We start from the raw sequence: 23968 nt of genomic DNA, 5'->3' as shown, positions 1-23968 counted from the left end.
AAAAATCCTAATACAAACCACAATGGATAACTGTATTAAGATGAAAAATAAAATATGTAATTGGATTTTTAATCTGTATGATACTGTATGTTGAATTATAGTGTCTCCCTTTTAAATTAGTTGTATTGTTGGTTTAGGATGGTCTATGAAGTGACCTTTTTAATATGTAGATATTTGTTTAATTGTGAGAAGTATTACAAATTCCATTTTGTTTTATTAAAATTGTTATGTATGTAGCAGAGCTGTTACTACATGATATACTGCTGATAACCTCTATTTGTGTAAAGGTAATCAGATGAAATTTTACAGAATTATGGATATGATTTAATAAACACAAACTTCCTAATTTACAGAATCTGTACACAGTAATTTTAGTACAACTATAATGCGTGTAGTAGAAAAGAGGAAATATTGGGTTAGGATCAATTTATTGCAGTATCTTGTTAAAGTACTACTGGTTACAGATGTAAACTCCAAAACCTTATTGTCTTTGGATACAACCATATTATTTATCATCACATTATGGAAACCAAAATCACTTTGGATATTCGGGGGGAAAAAAACAAATTTGCACAGAACTTTGTTTTGTCTTGTTTCAGGGCAGCCGGTGAAGAGTCTAAGATAAAACCTTACCTGCCAAATGAAAAACAGTTTCTGATGACAAGAAATGGTAGTGTTTTTTTATTTTATTTTTTATTATTATTGTTATTATTATGCAATACATAATATGTACTGGGGTAGTGAATCTACAGTATGAGGAGAGCACAGAGAACTCCCAACAAAAAGACTACACTTTAGAACACACCCTTGAACTTACTAAAACTTCAGCATGTATTTATTTACATATTTAAATATACACATGACAACATATTGCTATACAAAATAAAAGCAGAAAGGAGAGCAAGGGCTAAAAATGCAGTGCATCCAGACTCCCAGTCTGAAAAATGATTTAAAGGTTCTGGGTACAGCTCTGTCTGAAGGACCATATAAAGATAGGATCACCAATACGAGGGCTCGTTGAGCGGTTCTATTTTTCTAGATTTCTCATAATTCGTTTTAGGGATTTCATGGTCCTTTCTCGAACCTGCCCTAGTTATCCATAGCCGATTTTACTAATGCCTGTTTTTCTATCAAACAAACAGGATACCAATCTCTGTCAGGATGAAGCAATGAGTGTTTCTCAATGGAAAATATGTACACAACAGACACAGACTAATAATATGGAGAAAGTGAGATTCGGAGCGTAAATATACTCAAAGGGTATATGAAATATAAAACAGCAGAAAAAAAATTATATAGTGTAATACTGCATTAATCACTAAAAAAATAAAATAGAGCAGGTGATGAGTATCTCACTCACGTGTTACGTGAGGAAGTCAACCAGTGTGGTTGTTAGAGTAACCAACTCATAGACTATTTTTGGTACCCTCATTATACAGCCAAATGAAGTAAAGGAAAAGGGGGGTCCCAGACATAAATAGAAAAAGCAGATATAGTGCAAAATTGCTTTATAAATTGAATGAGTGCAGATATGGGTATTCTATTATTATTTTTCTAAAGAATTAATGTTGCAAAGAAAATAAAATCATCAAATATTGAATAAAAGAGTCGAACATATTTATGGAATAATTATATATAGTCAACTGGGATCTCCGTCTGGAAACGGCCCGAATAACTGCATCGGGCTATGTAGAAAAAGGCCCTTAACACATGAATTTCTTATAACCCCATTCACCATTTCCTGAAAAATATGATTCTGCAGAATGAAAGAACTCTCTGCTTCCGTTCTTTAAAAAAATATATATGTTTTTATATAATGTGGACCCCAACATAATTTACTATTACAGCTACTGACCCCCACAATCAAATTTGATCTGCCTTTAAAATAACTATTGTGGGAGGAGTATTTTCTGATGCTGTTGAGTGGCCAGCAAGGGTAATAACAACAATACAACATTTCAGTTTATTGACTTTATTGCCACTTAGACCAGGGGAGCTCACTCTTTTTTTCCGCCCCTGCGCCCCCCTTCCTGCTGTCCTACTGTCCCCACGCCCTCCTTCCCCCTCCCCCCCAACCCTTACCTTAGTTCCTGGCATCTGGGCGTCATGACCCTGCAGCGTCATTTGACACGTTTCCAGACGCCGGCTGAACCAAGGTAAGTGAGGTTTACAGAGACCTTCATCACTTCCCTGGCATTTAAATTAAGTGCATTCGGGAAGCACGCGGGGCCTCTGTAAACCCCGTGCCCCCAGCAGATAATCTCGTACCCCTGATTTAGACTATAATTTCTGATTTTGGAGTTTTATCAATGTAGTATTTAGTTTACATACAGCTTAACCCCCTTATAACGCTGTGCTTGGGGTCCAAAGAACCACTTCACGTTATAAATGGATCGCGTTAGAAATATACAATTGTATGCATTGTACAATAAAGTATTTACGATACCAATAATCGTAATTGTAAAGTATTCATAAATACGAAAAATTGGGAGCCACGCTTGCATCGCGTTATATGCGGATTCGCGGTGTAATGGATCGCGTTATAACGGGGTTGAGCTGTATTAGTTTATAATCTGTTTTCCTTTTAATGTGACCCATCTTCAGAATAACTAGTGGCAGGGTACTGCACTCTCTAAAAATGAACGTTTGCATTATCAAAGTTGCTGGATATTATTTGTATTCGTTGTGGGTGTAATTCAGATACTAAATAATTACATTAACTTAACAATTATAACCGGAATTTTCGTGTGTGTGTGTGTGTGTGTGTGTGTGTGTGTGTGTGTGTGTCCCGGGCGTGTGTGCGCGGCTCCCGGAATTGTTTAATTTTTTGGCAAACTTCCAGGATTTGCCGAGAGGAATGTCCGGCTTCCTACACACACACCTCTGTAGTAAGACAAATAACTACTTTGAACTTGTATTAGAGAATTCGTTCAAGTTGAGATCTTCTAGGACAATGAGTTTTGATGGCTACCATAGCAGAAATAACTCCTGACCAAGAATCATGTTTAAACTAATTTAAACAATGTTAATACCACCCAACTCTAATTCTTTCACATAATCTGAACAAGTGCAGAAGGGAGTTGCAAACACTGCCCGCTATCGATCAGCCCGCTATCGAATGAATAGAACTAAGAAAATGTAATTGTATTGACTGCAAACATACTCCGGACTTATGTGATCCCAACTCTTTATTTCTTCTTCTTTTTTAATTCCACACAGCAATGCTTTGGAAATGTGGCTTATATAAAGGGAAGAAGTATCCAGCGGTCTTTGAAGTCGCTTCTGATCTAGCGTTGAGCAGATCTATTCATCTTCAGCTAACATCAGACAAATGTTTAGTGTATCAGAGAAAGCCACAAACGCAAAGATTTCATCAATATTTCACAACAGCCTCGGGGAAACTGTAGACTCCAATGCTGTTGGGCAGCTAATGGAATTACTCACTAGGGTTTTGTACATTTTAAAATAAGATACTGAGATTAAAAAAAATTACCCTTCAGTTTGATAGAAACGGCATAAAACTGTAGATGGGAAACAATTAAATACATACAGCATTTATCCCTGTCAGCCTGATGGGTCATTTAATAACGGGTAATATTGTAACTTTTTTTTTTCCCCACTCATGCTGCTGCTGGCGACGCACACACTTTTTTCCTGCATTGACCAGGCAGCACCCATATCCATTTCTGTTACAGACCAGACAGTGAGGTTTGCCTCACAGACACACACTGACCCGCCGGTACATGCAGCCTCCATGTGACCTGCAGTGACCTCTGCGCACATACCCCGGACGTCACGGTGACAACCTGTTCTCCCAGCTGACTGACAGGAATCAGCCAATCTCATGCACTTCCCACTTCCCGGCCCCCGTCTCTCTCTCTCTCTCTCTCTCTCGCTTCTTTTACTAATCGACTTACAGTACACACGGACGTGACTTCAGGTTTCAGAGTGCTCGTGCGGAATTCATTTTTCAGTCCACCGGCCGGTGGGTGGTCTGGGACAGCTGGGAGAGTTGTCCTAGCTCTCCCCCTCCGGTGGACGCGGAACCAATTATCGCGGCGGCCATCTTTTTCCGCGATCCCGGTTAAAACGCGGTCGCATCGGTGGACCCCGAGCACTGCATTACAACGGGGTTCAGCTTTATAATGGAAATAGCTGTGTTAGTCCAGTTGCGATAGTGCAGAATAAATGAGTACTTCAGTATTGGGTGATACCTTTATTATTTGGAGTAACAATTTGTCATAGGACAAGCTTTCGAGAGTTCTCCTCTCTGTCAGGTCAGCAATACTGATTATGCATATACACACACACACTATGTATGAATACTTTTAGTTCTTCACAGATTGTATTTAAATATTTTGTTTCTAGACCGTAGCAGTTTTTTTGGGTAGAGAGTGCATTGATAATGTACAAATGAAAGGGGTAAACCTTACTTAATACTTCATATTAAATTGTGTAAATACTAATGGAATTTACCATTCCTCCTAGTGCCATGCTACAAAAGATGCAAACAGATGGAGTATTCAGATGAACAAGAGGCTATTATAGAAGAGGATGATGGGGATGGGGGATGGGTAGATACATTTCATAATACAGGTATGTAGATAAAAATATTGTTTTTACATTTGTGTTGTATTTTGGCCGCCATAGTTTTATAATGTTACGCCGGTGCTGCCCGCAGACCAGACCCATCCCCTGAGCTGAAGGGGGAAGTGGTAATACACGCACCCGCAGCAAAGGGAGCGTGTCCGGAGTGTGGTATAAAGTGTTGCCAGGCCAGGTGTAGTAAGGTAGACAATACTTGCCGGTACCGGTTGTAGAGATAGAGTGAAGAATGCCTTGCCGAGGCCAGGGAGTGGAGAGCGGAGATAGGTTGTAGTCCAAGCCGTGTTCAAGGGGTTACCAGAGTGAGCGTTGTCCAAGGAGTGCCGAGATCGAGAGCCAGAGGGGGTAGTCGTACAAGCCGCGTCAGAACCTGTGAAAACACTGAGAGAATGCAGAAGTACTTCCATACAGAGACTATGTCGAGCAAAGACTGAGAGCAGAGAGGAGCTAGATAAAGCAGGGAGATCCAATCAGGAACAGAGGCGGGACAGGAAGAGCTACAGGGAGACACTGCAGATTGGTGCAGGCATAACAAGCCAGGTGAGTCTTGTTGGTAACCTGAGTATGCCCGTGCGGCATGCAGGGGCGGAGCCTGAGGTCCGGGGGAAAGAAAGAAGAGTGTGCAGAATGAGCGCGCTCCGTAGCGCGTGGACCGCGCCAGAGGAGGGTGCAGGTGTGCTCGCGGGAGGCCGTGGGCGCGCCCGGTGCTGAGCAGAAGAATCGCCGAGGGGAGTAATCCCGCGACGGCGGCAGGGGCGGGGAGCCACGGAGAGCGGTAAGGTAGGGTTGAATTGTGTGTCAAGGGGCTCCCTGTGAGAAGAGAGTGCTCTGTGTGGGGGGTGCGGAGAACGCAGATTCCTGACATATTTAAGTGGAAAATGAAAACTGGCATTGTAATCATTTTTGTTTATGCACAAATAGATGAGGACCTGGTTTAAATTGTTAAATATTAAATATGTACACATTGTCTCGGCCTTTGGCTTTTTGTTCTGTTTTTCCAATTTTAAGTTTGTCTTAATTAAGAATATTAATTGAACTTAAAATAGAATGAGAGCATTCAGTAATGAACAATGTTGACTTTTTAAGAGGTTTTATTATTATCATATTATTTATTTTCTAGTGCTCTTAAATTAGAAACTAGTGTAAGATTTCAAAAAGTGATAAGCATATTAGGTAAACATGTTAAATCTTGTCACGTCAAGTAAATGGATCTGCAACTTCAATGAAGTGTACCAGAATCTTCAATAACAAATATCATTATGCTAGTATTTTGGTTATATATACTTAACGAAGTTTACTCGTTTCAACTTGGATGCAACCCAGTATTCTGACCATTTTATGGATGGTCAAATATTTTTAAAGACATTTAAAGCTGCAGTTCAGGCTCCCGTTTTTTTTTTTTTTACTTCAATAGTTTCAGTTGTGCAATCTCTACTTACCTAAAAAACTGCATAGCTGCCGGTCAATTCGTTCTCCGTCTATTGATTGGCGACATCTTTAAATATGGGGAATGTAAATCATTGCTATAGGAACAAGCATGCTTGTTAAAATAGAATACAAGAAAATTGGTCTTTCAAAGTTGTTGTTTTTTAAACAGAAAATGCTAAAAGTATTTTTTCTTACTACAGAACTGATTTATTAAAAAAAAAAAAGCTGTGTGTGCTGTGCACGCGCATAGTAAGTGAAACTTCTTTGACTTTTGTCACAGAAATTGTGTTTGTGATGTTTTAATTAAAAATCAAAATACAATTTCTTTGACAAAACGCAAATAAATTTGGAGTTAGAATGTGCGTGCTCGACACACATCCCCTGTATTAGCTATTTGCACTAAGCGTGAATTCCTCGTGACTGTATGTGTGCGTGTGACTGTGCGTGTGACTGTGTGTGTGTGCGTGTGACTGTGTAGTGTGCGCGTGTGACTGTGTGTGTGTGCGTGTGTGATGTATGCGCACCCATCCTGCACCTTGCATATGCCCCTGCACCTCGCATATGCCCCTGCACCTCGCATCACCCCCCTGCACCTCGCATCACCCCCCTGCACCTCGCATCCCCCCCTGCACCTCGCATCCCCCCCTGCACCTCGCATCCCCCCCTGCACCTCGCATCACCCCCCTGCACCTCGCATCACCCTCCTGCACCTCGCATCACCCTCCTGCACCTCGCATCACCCCCCTGCACCTCGCGTCACCCCCCTGCACCTCGCATCACCCCCCTGCACCTCGCATCAAACCCCTGCACCTCGCATCAACCCCCTGCACCTCACATCAACCCCCTGCACCTCACATCATCTCCCTGCATCTCACATCACCCCCCTGCACCTCATATCACCTCCCTGCACCTCCCTGCACCTTACATCATCTCCCTGCACCTCACATCACCCCCCTGCACCTCACATCACCCCCCTGCACCTCACATCACCTCCCTGCACCTTACATCACCCCCCTGCACCTCACATCACCTCCCTGCACCTCACATCACCCCCCTCCACCTCACATCACCCCCCCCCCACCTCACATCACCCCCCCTGCACCTCACATCACCCCCCCTGCACCTCACATCACCCCCCCTGCACCTCACATCACCCCCCTGCATCTCACATCACCCCCCTTCACCTCCTCACATCACCCCCCCTTCACCTCCTCACATCACCCCCCTTCACCTCCTCACATCACCCCCCTTCACCTCCTCACCTGCACCTCCCCTAACCCCCTGCACCTCCGATCACCCCCTGCACCTGCGAGCACGGCGGCAGAGCAGTGTGGTAGGAGGAGGGATGGGCACAGGTTGTGTTGCCCCGCAGTGCCGGGGATCAGGGCAGGGAGGACGGCACATGTGAGTGTGACGCCCCCCCCCCCCCGGGAAGAACACCATGATGCCGGTGGGGGGGTGTGGGGGGAGGAATAGAGGGGGTAATTGGGGGGAGAGGGGTGGGGGAAGGTTGAGACGCGGCCGCACCGGGCCCGCCGTATGCGTGGGAAGCGGCGCGCTCAAACCCCCCCCCCCCCGCTTTCCACTTTACCCGAGCAGGAGCCAGGAGCGCACGGTAAAGTCTGTGCATGCATGCGCGGCACATGCACCCGCCGGAGGCAGATAGCGGCTGCGCGCCACCCCCTACCCACTCCCGTGGTGATTGGAGTCACTGGCGCCATCGCGCATGCGCGGCACGGCAGTAGGCAGGGAACGGCGGCCGTTATGAGCGGCGCCGGCGGCTATCGCCGCCGCCGCATGTCAGCGGCTGTGTGGGGGGTGCGGTGGCCATTAGGAGCGGCGCCGGCGGCTATCGCCGCCGCCGCCGCATCTGATTTGTGGAGCGGGTGTGATGTCAGTGTTGGGGTCGGGCTGAGCCAGAACACAGCCCGGCCTCAACTGCCAGCACTGACGTCACATCCGTTTCATTTCTGTCTCCACAATCCATTTTTGCCCCATCACGAATGAGGTGCCACTAAAGAAGTTTCACTTCAAAAACACACATGCAGCATATTGCATGAACTGCATCTTTAATTTTAATAAATCTTATCTGTATTGTCAGAGGCTAATTGTGTTTGTGTTTGGCAATTTTTACTAAGATATGCTTTGTGCCTCGATATATAATGGACCCATTAGGCTGACCTAATGAAACGCTGTCACGTTCTGTATACGCAGGGGGAAATAATCGAAAGAACACCAATAGTAGAGGCAGGGTTGCCACCTCCTATTGAAGGCTAACCCGGATATATTTTTTTTTTACATTTATCTTTTTCTTGTATATTTATTTCTCTTGCCTTCGGCAGTGGCATCCTCCCTGCATCTCCCCTTTCAAATCAAGTCAAAACATGGCTGCGCGAAGTCAAATGTTGCCGCGTTGCCATGACAATTGGACGTTACGTGATGTCGCGGCATCACGTTGCCATGACAATGGGACGCCATGATGTAACCTGGTCATGGCAGTGTGAAGTCGCAGAGCGTCCCGTAGTTATGGCAACGGGCATCACGTAATGCCGTGATAAGTAGCGTCCCACTGTCATGGCAACGGGCCCTCATTTTAGTTGTGCGGCCTTGTCTTTACTTGATTTACAAGAAGAGATGTCGGAGGATTTTACTGGATGCTTCCCCACCCCGAGATTTACCAGGTAAACACGTAGCTCAGAGATACGTGGCCAAAACCCGAAGTCTCGGGTCAAACCTGGAGTGGTGGCAAGCCTGAGTAGAGGTAGAAATATATGAAATTATAATATACCTCACATGTTGTCCAAGAGTAGTCTGTGTACAGTATGTTGCAGAGAAAAGAAAACAGGAGTTTGTAGCAACCATAGGGTATTTAATGGCATTTGATATCACAAACTATATTAACTCATACTTAAGAAACCTGCTTCTAGAGAATAAACACCCCATATTCTATTTTCTGTTTATCTGGAGAGTGCTTCTTAAACTCTCAGTTCAGGAAGACAAATTATCGAGAAACTGGGAAAGGTTACGTTCACTAAAATGTTGCAATTTCTACAGTATTTTTTTTTTTTAAATTGGCTACAAAATTACTTTTTACATGCATCTTCTGTGTTTAAACAAGAACAGATCACCCTTGTATGTGATTTCACAATTCATCCGTCTCAGGATTCTTGACGTATGTTTGTAATTTTGAATCCACTTTAAGGCTTTGGGGCATGCGAATTTCATAGATGGGCTGAAATCAAATGGCATACGTTTTTTAATCAAAATGTGTTAAATATGGTCTTTTGATATTTTATTCGTTGTTGTATTTGCCATTAAGGCCTGTTTGACATGTGTTGAATGTCTAGTGAGCTGTTCCGTGTCGACTGGGAATTAGAGTAGTTTTAAAGTACATGATAAATTAACCCCATAGAGGCAATCTAGTCTTGAATGACTCATGCTTTCTTGCCACTTGGACTACTAAAGCATTTATCTAGTTATTAAATGTATGTATTTTCATCTTTTTATCACCTCGTCCAATATGACTTTATACCTGTTGCGGACCAGTGTTGTTTGGCCTTTATATACGGAGCCAAGTGAGCTACACAGCGAACCTGGGGTGGGTGGTACAATTCAGTGATGTTTTAATACGAGACTTTGATACTGCAGGTCATTAATATGCTAATTACATACTCTTGGTTAAATGTATTAAAGGACCATTAAGAACGCCATTATCAAACATGAAGACAACAACAACCTCGTACCTCAACCAATTAGTCCATACACCCTTTCTCTCTTCCTGTGTCCTTTGTATAAATAATTAAATATGGTATGTTTCTAATACTGTACATATAATTTCTTGTAACACTTTTTTTTTTAAATCTAATTAGGTTTGGGTGGTTTGACAGAAGCCGTCAAAGAAATTACACTCGAGACCCAGGTAATTGGTTATTCTTAAATATATTATTTACAGTACATTAGGCTATATTGGTCTATTGTTTCTAGCGCTGTTATTTTTATAGTATAGTACTCTGAACTGTATTTATATATAATTTATTTATATTTTATAGGGTTTTCAGCATTTATTTAGTGGTGTGTGTGTGTATCATGTGTTTTTGGGGGGGGGGGGGTGGTTTCATTTTATTAATGTCAGTGTGTATCAGTACTAAATTTTTTTTAAATTATATTAGATTATTAGTGACGTCGCATCTCATCTGGCCCACTGTAGACCAAGTTGAACTGGGAGCACGCCATATTGTCTTGCTTTTTGTACAGTATATTGTATATTGTAGCGTTTCAGTGCTCAATCAGATTTCTCTGACTCCTGAATAGACTGCAATAGCAAACTATATCTCCATCTTTCTATCCAAGTTCCCCTACAGTTAACCTCTGTAGGCAGAAACAACTATAGGGTATCTCTGGATATACAAAGGTCCCAGTGTAACGATAGTATATAATTTCATATTTGTGCAAATACATATGAAAGCTACAGTACAAACAAATGCACCATATCAGTGTGTTAGGTTAAAATCTACACTATACATTAATCAACAGAATAACAGGAAAATACAATACAGGAGTTTGTTTGATCTGATTTAATTGCCATTGGATATATACAGATCTGACTTTAAACACCAAGAGCACAGAACACCATAATCCAAGAGTTCTATGTATACCTTAAACCATGCAATGTAATATATTTTTTAAATAATTTGATTTGTTGTCAGTCAGCTCATTGCAATTATAGGCTGTGTGTTCATTTTTGGCACCAGGGGCAACCCTATAGCCTAGACTTGTTTTAAACATTCAGGATTAAAAATTACATTTTAAGTTGTACAAACTGGATCAGCTACTAAATATAGAAAATGACACGTTTTTTCTTTTAAATACTGGCATACTAACTACAGTGTAATAATGTATATATCTTTTCAACTGTGTGGAGTGCACTAACTAGAAATGGGATTGCTTTCTTCTGTTTATTTTACTTGCTTGTATTTCCTAGTCCCAAGGTAGCACCCAACAACAAGGAGGCACTTATAATAACAATTAAACAGTTTAAGCAAAGTATTTTCTTTCGCTGGCAGTTGCTTTTTTATGTAAACCCAGAAACTGATGAATGTTTTTAATTTTCCTGAGTAAGGACTGTGGAAAGCTAACAGAGGGCTCTGCAGCTGGTGATGATGAAGATGAAGATGAAGGTGAAGCTGCAGATATGGAAGGCAAGTGATTTGCTAAATAAGCAATTTTGTGTGTGTGTGTGTGTGTGTGTCTGTGTGTGTGTGTGTGTGTGTGTGTGTGTGTGTGTGTGTGTGTGTGTGTGTGTGTGTGTGTGTGTGTGTGTGTGTGTGTGTGTGTGTGTGTGTGTGTGTGTGTGTGTGTGTGTGTGATTGGACATTCCCACTTAGCTCATTTAGCAAATATTTTTGTAAAATAAAAATGTTCGAAAATGAATCAATATGGTGCCTCATGGTGGAGACGTGGGTTGATTGAAACTGTTAAAAATATATAGGATTTCAACAAGGTACAGGAGGGAAGTATATTTCGGAGTAGAAGAAGTGCTAGAACAAGAGGTCATGCAGTGAAGCTGGACAGTGGGTGGCTCGTCAAATGCAAGTCAATGCTATGTCATGGAAATAGTGGTGAATTCATGGAATAGCCGCTCAACAGACGTGATAGAGGCTGAAACAGTAAGGGAATTAAAAAAATGATTGGGGTAGTCATACAGTAAGGCAATGCATGATATAAAAAACAAAGGATCTCTGAGGCTGTACAACGGATACTGTACAAAAAGATACTGTGGGTAAAGTGCAGACTAGGTGGGCCAAGTGTTTTTTTTGTTTGTTTTTTTTTGGTGTCAAATTCTGTGTTTCTGTGTTGAACACTTTTTTTAATTATCCTTGACTATTGATTTTTCCACTATTTAAGTTTTTATGAAAATCAGGAATCGTGAAAAGATAAATGTGTCTGTGTAGGGTTTCCTCCTCCTGTTAAAGCATTTCCTACTGAGCCAGTGATCTCATCCGAACTTGCTTTCGTGCTCTTTTCACCGATTGAAGGCTTACGTGAGGTCACTGGCGATATGGTTATTATTTGCTCCTGAGAGATTCCAATGGGAACTGATACGTTGAGCTTCTAATAATACTGCTAAACTGGAGATTACAAGATAGAAAGAATTGTAACTCTTAGGTGGGATAGGAGTCTATATAAATTGTGAATAATAATGTGCTTAATAGGTGATGGTGATTGTGAATTAAACAATTATTTACACACAGTGATAATTAAATATATGTAACGCTTGCGCTGCCCACGAGCAAGACAGGACACCGGTACTGAGGTGGGGAAGTTGATGCAAATTTCTTCACGTGAAGAGCAGGTAGAAACAAAAAAATTAAAAATGCACAATAGTGAAGCCAATATGGTTGAATTTTAAAAATGGTGTAAGCAGGGTAAGTGTTACGCTCACAATTTCCCTCTAGATAGATGGCATGTCAGGGACCCAGTCTCCGGTCCTCCAGGTCTCTAAATGACAGGACACAAACGATTCAATGCGTTTCCAGAAGAAGCAGTAGCGAAACCCGTTGAATCGTTTGCACCCTGTCATTTGGAGACTGGAGTTACCCTGCTCGGCTTCTTCCGCCCGCACAGCTGACGTCACCGGAAGTGATGCGAGTGACACAAGAACTAGGAAGAAGCACAGACAGGAGTGGGACTGGCTGAGAGACCAGGAAATCTCCATATATTTACATGCTCATTGCCTTTGTGCAAAATGTGAGTGCACATTTGTTATATGTTATTGATTCCACATTTATATGTTTAGACATACCACACTATTGTGAGTCTTCTTTCTTTTGAGGAACATTGGAGAAATGTACTTCTTTTCTGGCTACCCACGACGTTACACCTTGCTCCAGTCAGAGAGAGACTGGGTCTCTGACATGCCATCTATCTAGAGGTAATTTGTGAGTGTAACACTTACCTTGCATATAACACTTTTAAAATTCACCCATATTGGCTTCACTAAGCTGGAGAGTGTATGTACAGTACATTATATTCCTTTATTATTCTGTCGGAGGATTTAGCAAGGGCTTAACAAAAAGCAATAATATACAAGCGAGTTGATTACAAACTAACTTTGAAGTACTGTATTATTACATAATGTTGTTTTGCGTCAAGCCCCTCACAGAGCTTCCTACTTGCCAAACTGTTTCATAGGCACGTGCCTTTCAAGAAAGCATGCACATATACTGCCACAACACTTCACACAGTGTCCACAGCCCCCCGGCGAACCATTCCTACCTTCTCTCCAAAGAGACTCAGAAAGAAAACCGGTCTACTCATCACTACCCATGCAAAAGTCCAAACGAGCATATGCAGGAACCCCTTTCTATATTCCTTCCCCCCTTCAAATGGTCAGTTGAGGAGACACATCCTCATTATTTTTTGCAACTGCAACTACTCACAGGCCACCCCCTTTGTTTGTGTTCTTATGTCTATACTTATTCAACTTCAGTATCATCATCATGGATATTTAAAACTATATTTTATTTCCTAACAATAGATAGATTCACACTTTTGCAATAGTATGTTTTTATGTTGTGTACTAGTATGTTTGATATAGGCAAAGCTATTTCCACTTTTACAGGCAAATAGTCTACTTGTTCCCCTGTAATGGTATGGGATAAAATGTGGCTAAGGTTTAAAAAAAAAAAAAAACAACACATTGTTGTATACCTGGAAATAGTCATTTTTTTCATTTGATTTTTTTTTATCCAATATATATTTTTAGCAGTGCGGAGCTAAGGCAGACACGGGTAGCTGGCCCCCTAAGAGACTTGGAGTGATACACACACATACATAAGTGCCAAGTTAAAGAGAGGACATTGAGTGCCAACTGGACTCACAGAGAAAGAGAGAGGACGTTTTCCTGCATCATTAACAGAATGTATATAGTTTTTAAGGAACCAACCCTAAAATCTCATCCTCTTACTGGGCTAAGGGCATTTTATTTTAGAAAGTGTTTTTTTTTTTTTTAAAGTTTTAAGAGGTTTAAACTCCAAGACATATTGCAATTAATTTCTTTGTGTGTCGAGTAAGGAATATTGAAATGTTAAACTAACAAAACCAGATTGCCTAGAAAACTTCTACATTTTCATACTGTACTTTACATTTTAGCTTCAGTGCCATTCACTTCAGCTGTTTACTGTCATTCTGAGCTATCAAACATTAGTTTTTAATATACTTTCAGACATCTCAATGTTGTTAAATTAAAGATCAGAAAAACGCTGCACTTTGTGCATTGAAATATTATATCCATAAAATGATTATATATTGAGTGCCAATTTTACAATGGTCCCGACAAAATACAAATTTTTGGTACAAGTGTTTGTCAACCAGGGTTCCTAGGAAGCATTGGGTTCCCCGGGCATCCCTAAAGGGTTCACTGCAGTTTTCTGATCATTTAAAAATTGTATCAAATACACAAGAATTTACAATGCATCTGATCACAGAGTTGCTATTAGAGATGGTTAGGGTTCCTTAACAAAAAAATGTTTGAAACCACTGATGTAAACAGTGCTATACATAGAATTTTGCAATAAGCGAGAGTTTATAATCTTATAAAATAAAGTAACATGCCCAAATATTCACCATTAGGATTCGAAATGAGTTAAACTACGTAATAGACAGTGTGGGCCAAATTTACTAAGCAGTCTTCTGGCATAAGGCACCTTCTAACCTGGAAGACCCGATACAGCCCATCATTCAAGTCAACGGCTGTAAGGTGTCTTACAGTGTTGGAAGTTGGCGAAAGAATGCTGCTTACTAAATTTGAGACTATATACTTGGTTAATAGTATTATGTGGCATATTAGTAGGTTTTGCTTTGCAGGTTTTGTTTTGCATAGGAAATTGAAGGAAGGGGAGGGAGCATCTACTAACAAAACTCCCTATAAGATGTAAAGAGGATGCACAAGGATCTAGCGGTCCATTAAAATAAATCAACATGACCCCAAAGAGCAAAATGACAACTACCTATTTTATGTTTTTTTATTTATGTTCAATGGAAGGTTTCATGGTTACCTACAAAATAGGTGTACAATGTTAAATTGTATTTTTCATCACACCAATATTATTTTAAAAAAAAACAATTTCTTTGTTTTTCAGAATATGAAGAAAGTGGGTTGCTGGAGAATGATGATGTAAGAGGGTTTTGTTTTTTTTTACAATGTGAACTTCAACTCTATATATTTAATTATATATTATATCACTTTCATTCTTTTGACACAAATTATATCTTGTACGTGATTTTAAACCCGCTTTGACTCTGTCTAAGTTGAAACCATATGGAATATTTTACTATTAAGATTAAGGATAAACAGTAGTTTTATTTTATTTACTTTGTTTGTGAAAGCATAAGCGTTTTTGTTTTGCTGCATTCATTGGTTTCTGAAATAATTCATAAAAAAAGTAGTGATATTGTATCAAACGAGTCGGCACAGAGTTTAGACATTGCCACGAGGGCACGTCAATTTCTTAATTTTTATTGGTCCTGGATCTTAAACAATTCCACTTCAGGAAAATGATCGTGCGGCAATGTTTGTCACGGTCCTCAAAATGGATTTGTTTTCATTAGATCAGTGTTCTTTTATTATTATAAACTAGGCAGCTGTGGACACCAGAAAAATAGCAGACGCCTGCAAACCAAAGGCAGACCTTGGTGGTGGTGATGACGCCATCTTGCAGACCAGAACCTATGACCTTTTCATCACATACGACAAATATTATCAAACACCAAGACTTTGGTTATTTGGATATGATGAGGTAAGTCAGTCAGACATTAACATTTCACCTTCTAAATTAGTTTGCTTGTTCTTTGGGAATAGTATTGTATGCAAGTGCTCTTTGAGTCTGTCAACTCCTCTTTCAACTAGCCCTGAATAACTTTTTATACAAATCCACATTTGAAGGGATCTGATCAGTCTTCCAACGATTCAGTTAATGAAAATCAGATCGGGTACTTGACGTAATTGGACTATTTCTTATGCATTGGGTTTTTTTTCCTCTCCCCACCGCTACAGTAGCTCTGCATTGCCACATTTACTAACTTAATTGCAATTTGGTAGTATTGAATCATAACACAAAGTGGAGTAAAGCATTATGCGCTCCTAAGGCCGCTATTAGTGAGTGCGATGGCGTGAGCGGCGCAAACCGACACCTTCTCTATGAGGCCACCTGACACCGCGGCAGATTTTTGAAAAGACCAATCATTTTGTCTTTTCGCGCGACAGCCACGTCACGTGAGTGATTCACCCAATCACCGCGAACCAGCGTGGTGCTGTCACCGCCACGCCACCCTGTCGCACAAATCGCTCAAGCGACAGACGCGCGTGACACCATGCGCGACACCCACTATAAACGCGGCCTAATGGTGTTAATGTTGAGACTACATTAAGGTGCAATATCACTTGGCAACATGTATTGGCGAAACAATATAATCTATAATAAATGCAATACATTTAAAGCACTCAACTACTGTATGTAACAACCCTTTAATCACTTAACTCTTTCAGAATTTAATAAATATTTTATTAGCTTTAAAAAATATTGTTTGAAATGCCTATTTTCAAAAAAGCACAATAAGAGATTATTATATACAGGTATACAATATTTGTGTAGGAATACAGCAGCAATCCTAACTTGGCAGAGTTGAGTCTGTGTGTATTCAATTTAAATGACCACCGATTTTAAGAGTACCCACACAGTAAAACATTCAAACATTTTCTTCAAAACAGAAAAGAATATTAGGATATCCACATAAAGTTTGTGCTTCTAATGAAAAGGTGAACTAAATGCAAATATATTGATTTAAATGAATTAGGAGCCCTTACTGTTTAAATCTGTGGTACTGTATCGGATACTTGTTTTGTTGATGTAATTCAACAGGCCTTATAGCATCAGTCCGTGCTGATTGTCATTTGTATTTTGTGTTCTTCATTTCATAGATCTTTTCTTGCCCTATTCAATGCTGTTTTTATTTAAGGAATCTGATGCCCCACTCAGGAGCTATACGTACAGTATTTAAAATATCAAGTGTCCGGGAGGTAAACATTGGAACTTTCCCCAGAGCAGTCTAACGGTTACCATGGAAACCTCAGAAGCTACACATTAAGAAAATTTAGGAGTACGTCAAAAAAAAAAAAACATTTAAACAGAATATGCTCAAGGAGCACCATTGTTTTTGATTTAACTCCTTCAGCCTTCTGGAGGGTTTGCTGCTTTAATCTGCTTCTGCAGTGATTTTTACCTCCTCAATTACTCTATAGGAACATCTGTGTTTAATTGTTTTTGTAGTATGAAATGACTGTATGTATGTAGAATTAATGTGTTGTTCATCAACAAACTAACAACTGTTTATTGTATGTTTACACTTCATAGCAACGGCAACCGTTAACTGTAGAACACATGTATGAAGACATTAGCCAAGATCATGTGAAGAAAACTGTGACGATTGAGAACCACCCTAATCTCCCACCACCACCTATGTGTTCTGTCCACCCATGCAGGTAATTGTTTCCATGTGTTTTCAAATGCCTATTTCAACATCTATTACAACAATGGTGCGCAAACTGGGGGCGCAGCGCTTACAGAGGCCCTGCGCTCTTCCCCAAAACATTTAAATTAAATGCCGGGGGATCGCGTGAGGTCTCTAGCTCACTTACCTGATCTCCGCCGGCTTCTGGTGATTCGTCATCATACAACGTGACATCACATGTACGTCAGAAAATGCCGGCGATCAGGTAAGGGAGGGGGAGGCGGGATGGGGGGCAGACAGGGGGGAGCAGACTAAAAAGTTTGCGCACCCCTGTATTACAACATTCACTTTAGACCGTGAATGGCCGTTGGTTGCCAACTCCAACATTTTCATATCTTTGTTCTGACCCATAATCATCAAATGGTTATATTTGGCAAGCATACTTCCTGAAATATGTTTTCATTTCAAATGCCAACATTCCACAAGTTGATCAGCATTTTGTTAGGGGTATATAAAAAAAATGTTTTGCATCTTTATCACTTATCTAACGAACTGCTTGGTCGTTATCTAAACCTGTCTATCAGCAACAGGAATGCCTGACAATTACTCAGAATTAAGTATGACATGTTACAAAGAAGTATTTAAAACTGAAATGAACATTTGTTTTCTTATGCTCTTCCAAATATATATAAAGAGGGGGGGGGGGGAATATCACAAACTAAATAACCAACACATACTGTAGGCATCATATAGTGCGTCTAATATTTTGTGAATTCTTCATTCCCCTATCGGGAAGAATCCCACAAAATATACGATTTGAAGTCAATGGACGTTTCCGTGCAATGGTGCCCCGATCGGCACTATTGCAGTTTGATGAAAAACCCTGTTTGTGTAAAATGCATATGATGGATTCAAGGGGAAGTCCTATGTATAAAGCTAAAAATACATTTTTGTCATTACCAATTGAATTTTGTTGTATTACTTTTGGTCACATCTTTACAATACCTTCTATTGCAGAATATTGATGGGATTCTTATGTTGACTCTTTTATGACATTATGATTCCTACTTAACTTTTTTGATTCGATCACAATATTTCACCAGATAGTCAAACCTTTAGTTTGTTATATTGGACTGCTTCTTTAATAAATAATAATATAAAACCAACACTTAAACATTTATCTTTTTTTTTTTTTTAAGACATGCAGAAGTTATGAAAAAAATTATTGAAACAGTTGCTGAAGGAGGAGGAGAGCTGGGAGTTCACATGTATCCTTTATCATCATTATGTCCTTTGTTTTAAATTGGCGCAATGATGGCATCTTTGTGGTATAATTCCTCAACATGTCATACTTTAAAATAATAAAGTTGTCTGTAGTAGTGACAGTTCTGTGACATAGTAGGCGATTAATATGAGGCAGTTGCATTGGTATCATTTTAAATGGAATGAGGTGTGACATGGAAATTATTCTGTTGCTGGTAATACAAATAAAATATATACATAAAACAAATATATATAAAGTTACAATAAAGTAGTTATTTATACTTTTTTTTAAACAGAAAATAGCTCAATTCTGGCCCCCCAGTCAGTCACCATCCAACAGGTGCAAAAGTGAAGAAAATTAGAGTCAATATTTAAGAACAGACAACATGTTATGTAGTGAGACTAGGAAACCAGAGAACAGAAACAGTATGTAAATTAAACATAGGTAAAAGAATGCTAGGTATAAAAAGTAGATTGGATTTAAAAAAATTAATATATATAAATACAGCTGAACCCCGTTATAACGCGGTCCTCGGGGGGCACCCGATAAGACCGCGTTATAACCGGGATAGCAATAAAAAAAATGGTTGCCACGATCAGGGGTTCCGCGTCCGCCGGAGGGGGAGAGCTGGGATAACACCCAGCTCTCCCTGAAGCCGGTGTCGCAGTGGCCTCCCCCACGCATTACTTACCCATAGCAGCTGATCTGTGTGCTGTGCAGAGAAGCTTTGAGTCTGCGAGAGGGAGGGGGGGGCAGGGGGAGGATCTCACGGAGTCAGGAGAAGCCGGGCAGGAACCAGCTCCCTTCTCTCCTCCTCCCTCACCCCCCCCAGCGGAGGTACAGGGAGGGAGGGAGGAAGAGGTGTGTGTGGTGATGTGCAGGAAGGGAGGATGTGATGGGCAGGGGGGATAGGATGGGATGTGATGTGCAGAAAGGGGGGGGTTGTGATGTGCAGGGGGGGTTGTGATGTGCAGGGGGGGTGATGTGCCGGCTGGGAGGGGTAATGTGCAGGCAGGGGGATGTGATGTGTAGGAAGGGGTGATGTTCAGGCTGGGGGAGTGATGTGATGTGCAGGGAGGGGGGGTAATTTGCAGGCTGGGGGAGTGATGTGATGTGCAGGGAGGGGGGGTAATTTGCAGGCTGGGGGGTGATGTGCAGGAAGGGAGGATGTGATGGGCAGGGGGGATGGGATGTGATGTGCAGGGGAGTATTGTGTCCGTCTGTGCCACCTTTTGTCTCAAGCTCGTATTACACAAGCCAATCCTCAAGCCAATGCATGCTGTTTTAAACACAGCTTTTAGACAGAGGCTGGGATGAGATGCAAAGCCATTAGACCCACTCACATACATGTTTCAACCTTGATGGGTATCATGAGTGCTCATTTGCATGTCATTTCCCAGAATCCTTTGCTGCAGTGGAAGTGCTGTATGCTGGGTGACAATGGGGAAAGACAGGGTTGCAGACCTGTCTAAGACATGCAAATGAACATACAGTAATATTTACAGTTGCTTTATGCTTTACTGTGGAGGGTTTTTGTCACTTTTTTTACCCACCATAACCTTAATGACAGTGGTGATTACCTAGTCTAGTCTCAAACCTGCTTTGCCATTAAGACCAACCTCACACTGATGATACCCATCAAGGTTGAAACATGTATGTGAGTGGGTCTAATGGCTTTGCATCTCATCCCAGCCTCTGTCTAAAAGCTGTGTTTAAAACAGCATGCATTGGCTTGAGGATTGGCTTGTGTAATACGAGCTTGAGACAAAAGGTGGCACTGAGTGCTCATTTGCATGTAATTTCCCAGAATCCTTTGCTGCAGTGGAAGTGCTGTATGCTGGGTGACAATGGGGAAAGACAGGGTTGCAGACCTGTCTAAGACATGCAAATGAACATACAGTAATATTTACAGTTGCTATATATATATGTATATATATTTATAGTTGAAGTGTAAACAGTCATCTTATTTTTAATTTGTAATTTTTATAATAAATTGCTGTGCTGTTTGTATACCGTATGTCTGTGTGTGAAGCTGTGTGTTATACAGATATACATTGTATGTAACGACATGCTGCACAGTTTATTTTGGTTTTGAAGGAATTGATGGGTGAACCATTACAAACTAAAGGAAGTTGCCACAGAGTTTCTTTTCACAAACCGTGTAGTTATATTAGCCATATTGGTCCAAGAGCGATTACTAGACTACAGTAGTTTCCATATAGCAATGTCTCTAAAAAAAAACAATAAAAACACGATGACTGTTTATTAAAAAAACCTCTATTATTTTCCCCTGAATTGTACATGAATGCGCAACAGTTTTTGGTAATCAATTAAATTTTGTACATTTATCTAATCAAACTTTTCAGATAAACATTTTCCTTAACTACAAGTCTCCAGGTACCTTCTTATTTTTCTAAAATTTGTACAAGCGGTCATTCCAACAATAGAATATGATTACACAAGACACTTTACGATGTAATTGAACTATACCACATGCAAATCATAATCATTTTAAGGACAGAGAATCAAACAGGTTTCTTGCTTTTTCCATAGATACAAATATGCAACATTTCTGCAATGTATAATAAGCTTCTTTGATTACATTTCTGCATTTAAATAAACTGTTCCTAGTTAGCTTGTTTTTGTATTCTTTAAACATTAAAACCTACTACTAATCCAGAAACTAGGTTCTGTAAATGTGTTCCAATTTTTGTTTTGAAAAGATAAGGTGTTTTTATGGAAACAGACTGCTTGGTAAATACAGTATGACCCAATGTATCACCATTAAGATAATCTAACAAGTCTGCAGTCTGCCTACGGAGGTGATAGGGTGAAACAATTATTTCATAGAGTGGAATACCAGATCTATACACTAGGGGTGGTGTTTCTCAAAAAATGAGAACTGACATTGTTACTTATAACGGCTTATTTGTAGGGGTGTCTTATATTTCCTCTCTACAATTTATTATCATCTTTGCAGAGGATATATATATATATTATACATTACGTCCTGCAGCTGGAATATATTCTAACCCAAGCTACCACAAGGAATATTTAGGCACCTTCTCTTTTTTAGAGAGAGACTACATGGGCTCATAGCTACCTCTCTGTCACACTACGCCTTTATGGACATGATGCATTGATCAACCCCCTAAACATTCACTTTCATGAATATTCTACAGTAAAAACATTGATTGCTTAAATCATATGAAGACAGAAACAAATGAACCTGTCAAAGAGGCAGGAACAGAAAGGCCCCAACAATTGCATTCACTCAACCTTCAACCTGAGTGCATGCAAATTTAGGGCCTTTCTGTTCCTGCCTCTTTGACAGGTTCATTTGTTTTTGTCTTCATATAGTTTTTTCCCCTAGTGAACCTCCTTTTTTAGAAAAACATACTGAGTTTGAGCGGGTATTTCACTCTCCTTTCTTTTGCTTAAATCTTACATTTATTATTCTTAAACATACAGGACCCCTATAATCTCCTATTGAACCCCCAAAATAACCACAACATACATATATATATATATATATATATATATACGTATAAGCGTCAGAGGAGTGCTACTGAGCATGGCAATATATATATTTAAAACAAGAGACAGAACATCAAACACAGACAGAGCTCAGTGCTACATCCAATAACACAGATACACGGTACAGTACCTAAATATATATGTATAGATATCTTTTGAATAAATGGTCTTTTAGTTTAACCCTTTGGCCAAAGTGTTGTAAGCCCTTGAGCCCCTCCAAAGCAGACCACGTCTCAAGGGTCCTAACACTAACTTAAATTCTTAATAACCTGTACATTACCAGGAAGAATGATTTATAATAAATCTGTCAAAAATAGTTGCATAGTTCTAAGTCTGATTTAAGCTCTTATTAACCTGTATAATACCAGGAAAAGCACTCTGTATTAGATTTGTCGCAATCAAACTGCATGCAGGTTCCCATGAGTGTGGAAGGTAGAAATGGAGTGAGCTTTAACCATTTTGTTTCATGTTCTGTCTCTGGTTTTAAATGTATTATTCTTAGTGTGGTAGAGGCTCCAGTTGTGATTACATTAAGTCAGTGATAATGAGGATTCCCATGTTCTCATTGCTTGCACCAACCTTGTTTGACTCCATCTTAAGTGGAGCGCCTGTACCAGACGTATGGGGCATATTATAGTAGCTGCGAGTTGGACATAGTACGATAAGAGCCCTTTCCGTACGTATATTCAGGTTTTGATATTCTGTAAGGCCTTCTCGCATGTCCAAACCATGCGAGAAAGGCTTTGTTTGATGCAGTTTCATTGTACTTCTTCAAAGCTGATCGACATTGACTCCAAACTTTCTCAAACTCCCATTTTTTTTTCTCAACTCGCTGGAATTCTAGTATCTCAGCTACTGTACAGTACCAAATCTACTGTAAATCCACTTCTAAAACTCACTTTTTTTTTTCTTGACACCTTAAGGGTGGCAAGATAGGGTCAATAAATGCGGACTGGTATCAGAACAAACACCTAAATTATGGTGTGCTCAAAGATCACTTAATGAATAAATGTGTCTAATCACGTATTCTACTTTAATTTATGCCATTCTGCAGTACTTTCTAAGTCATGATGTGCATTGGTGCAAATATTTAGAGCCCTGTTAAAATATCCATACAAATAAACACATTCCTAGGAAATAAAGGTTTAAAATTATCTTCCCACTTGTCTCCATAAATCACAGGTGGACTCATTTAAAAGCAAATGGCCTAAGTAGCTGAATATTTAAACCCCAAGCAAACACTCCCTCATTTCCAACATGGACTCGTTCAGCATGGGCTGGTACATGTTGCACTTTATGCGACAAGGGACGCAGGAAGACTGAGGGTAGAGAGGAGAGTGCACAGGCCATGCTTCTTTCAGCCCAGAACTACCTTGAAGGGTCTCACAGAGCAGGAGGTTATGAGCAGATCTAGGTTGTCCTCGGCAGACATATTAACTCTTTGAGGAGTTAAGGGGAGACTTAGAGCCCCTGACATATGAATGTTGATACATTAGCACTAATTAATGATAACTTTTACGATACAATCCATAACCTTCCACATAAAACAATGCTGTTTTACATGTCTGATATATGTTAACTACACTTACATATAAATGTTATTGTAATGTTCTGAAAATGTTCATA

The 23968-nt window shown here is 40.2% G+C and overlaps 1 protein-coding gene across 3 annotated transcripts in view; it reads left to right on the top strand.

Annotated features, from left to right (window-relative positions):
• ATG3 (autophagy related 3) overlaps positions 1–21439 on the top strand; it is a 39497-nt gene extending 18058 nt beyond the window's left edge. For all 3 annotated transcript variants that reach the window (XM_075589458.1, XM_075589459.1, XM_075589460.1), the window contains 9 exons: positions 600–670; positions 4489–4596; positions 9903–9952; positions 11153–11231; positions 15174–15208; positions 15672–15830; positions 17445–17572; positions 18741–18809; positions 21203–21439. In XM_075589458.1, coding sequence (XP_075445573.1) covers positions 600–670; positions 4489–4596; positions 9903–9952; positions 11153–11231; positions 15174–15208; positions 15672–15830; positions 17445–17572; positions 18741–18809; positions 21203–21284 — 781 coding nt within the window. In that variant the 3' untranslated portion in view covers positions 21285–21439. The remainder of the gene's footprint in view (positions 1–599; positions 671–4488; positions 4597–9902; positions 9953–11152; positions 11232–15173; positions 15209–15671; positions 15831–17444; positions 17573–18740; positions 18810–21202) is intronic.
• The last annotated feature ends 2529 nt before the right edge of the window (positions 21440–23968 follow it).

This window comes from Ascaphus truei, chromosome 3, assembly GCF_040206685.1.
Source record: "Ascaphus truei isolate aAscTru1 chromosome 3, aAscTru1.hap1, whole genome shotgun sequence".
Taxonomy (NCBI): Eukaryota; Metazoa; Chordata; class Amphibia; order Anura; family Ascaphidae; genus Ascaphus; species Ascaphus truei.
This window is presented reverse-complemented; position numbering and strand designations above follow the sequence as displayed.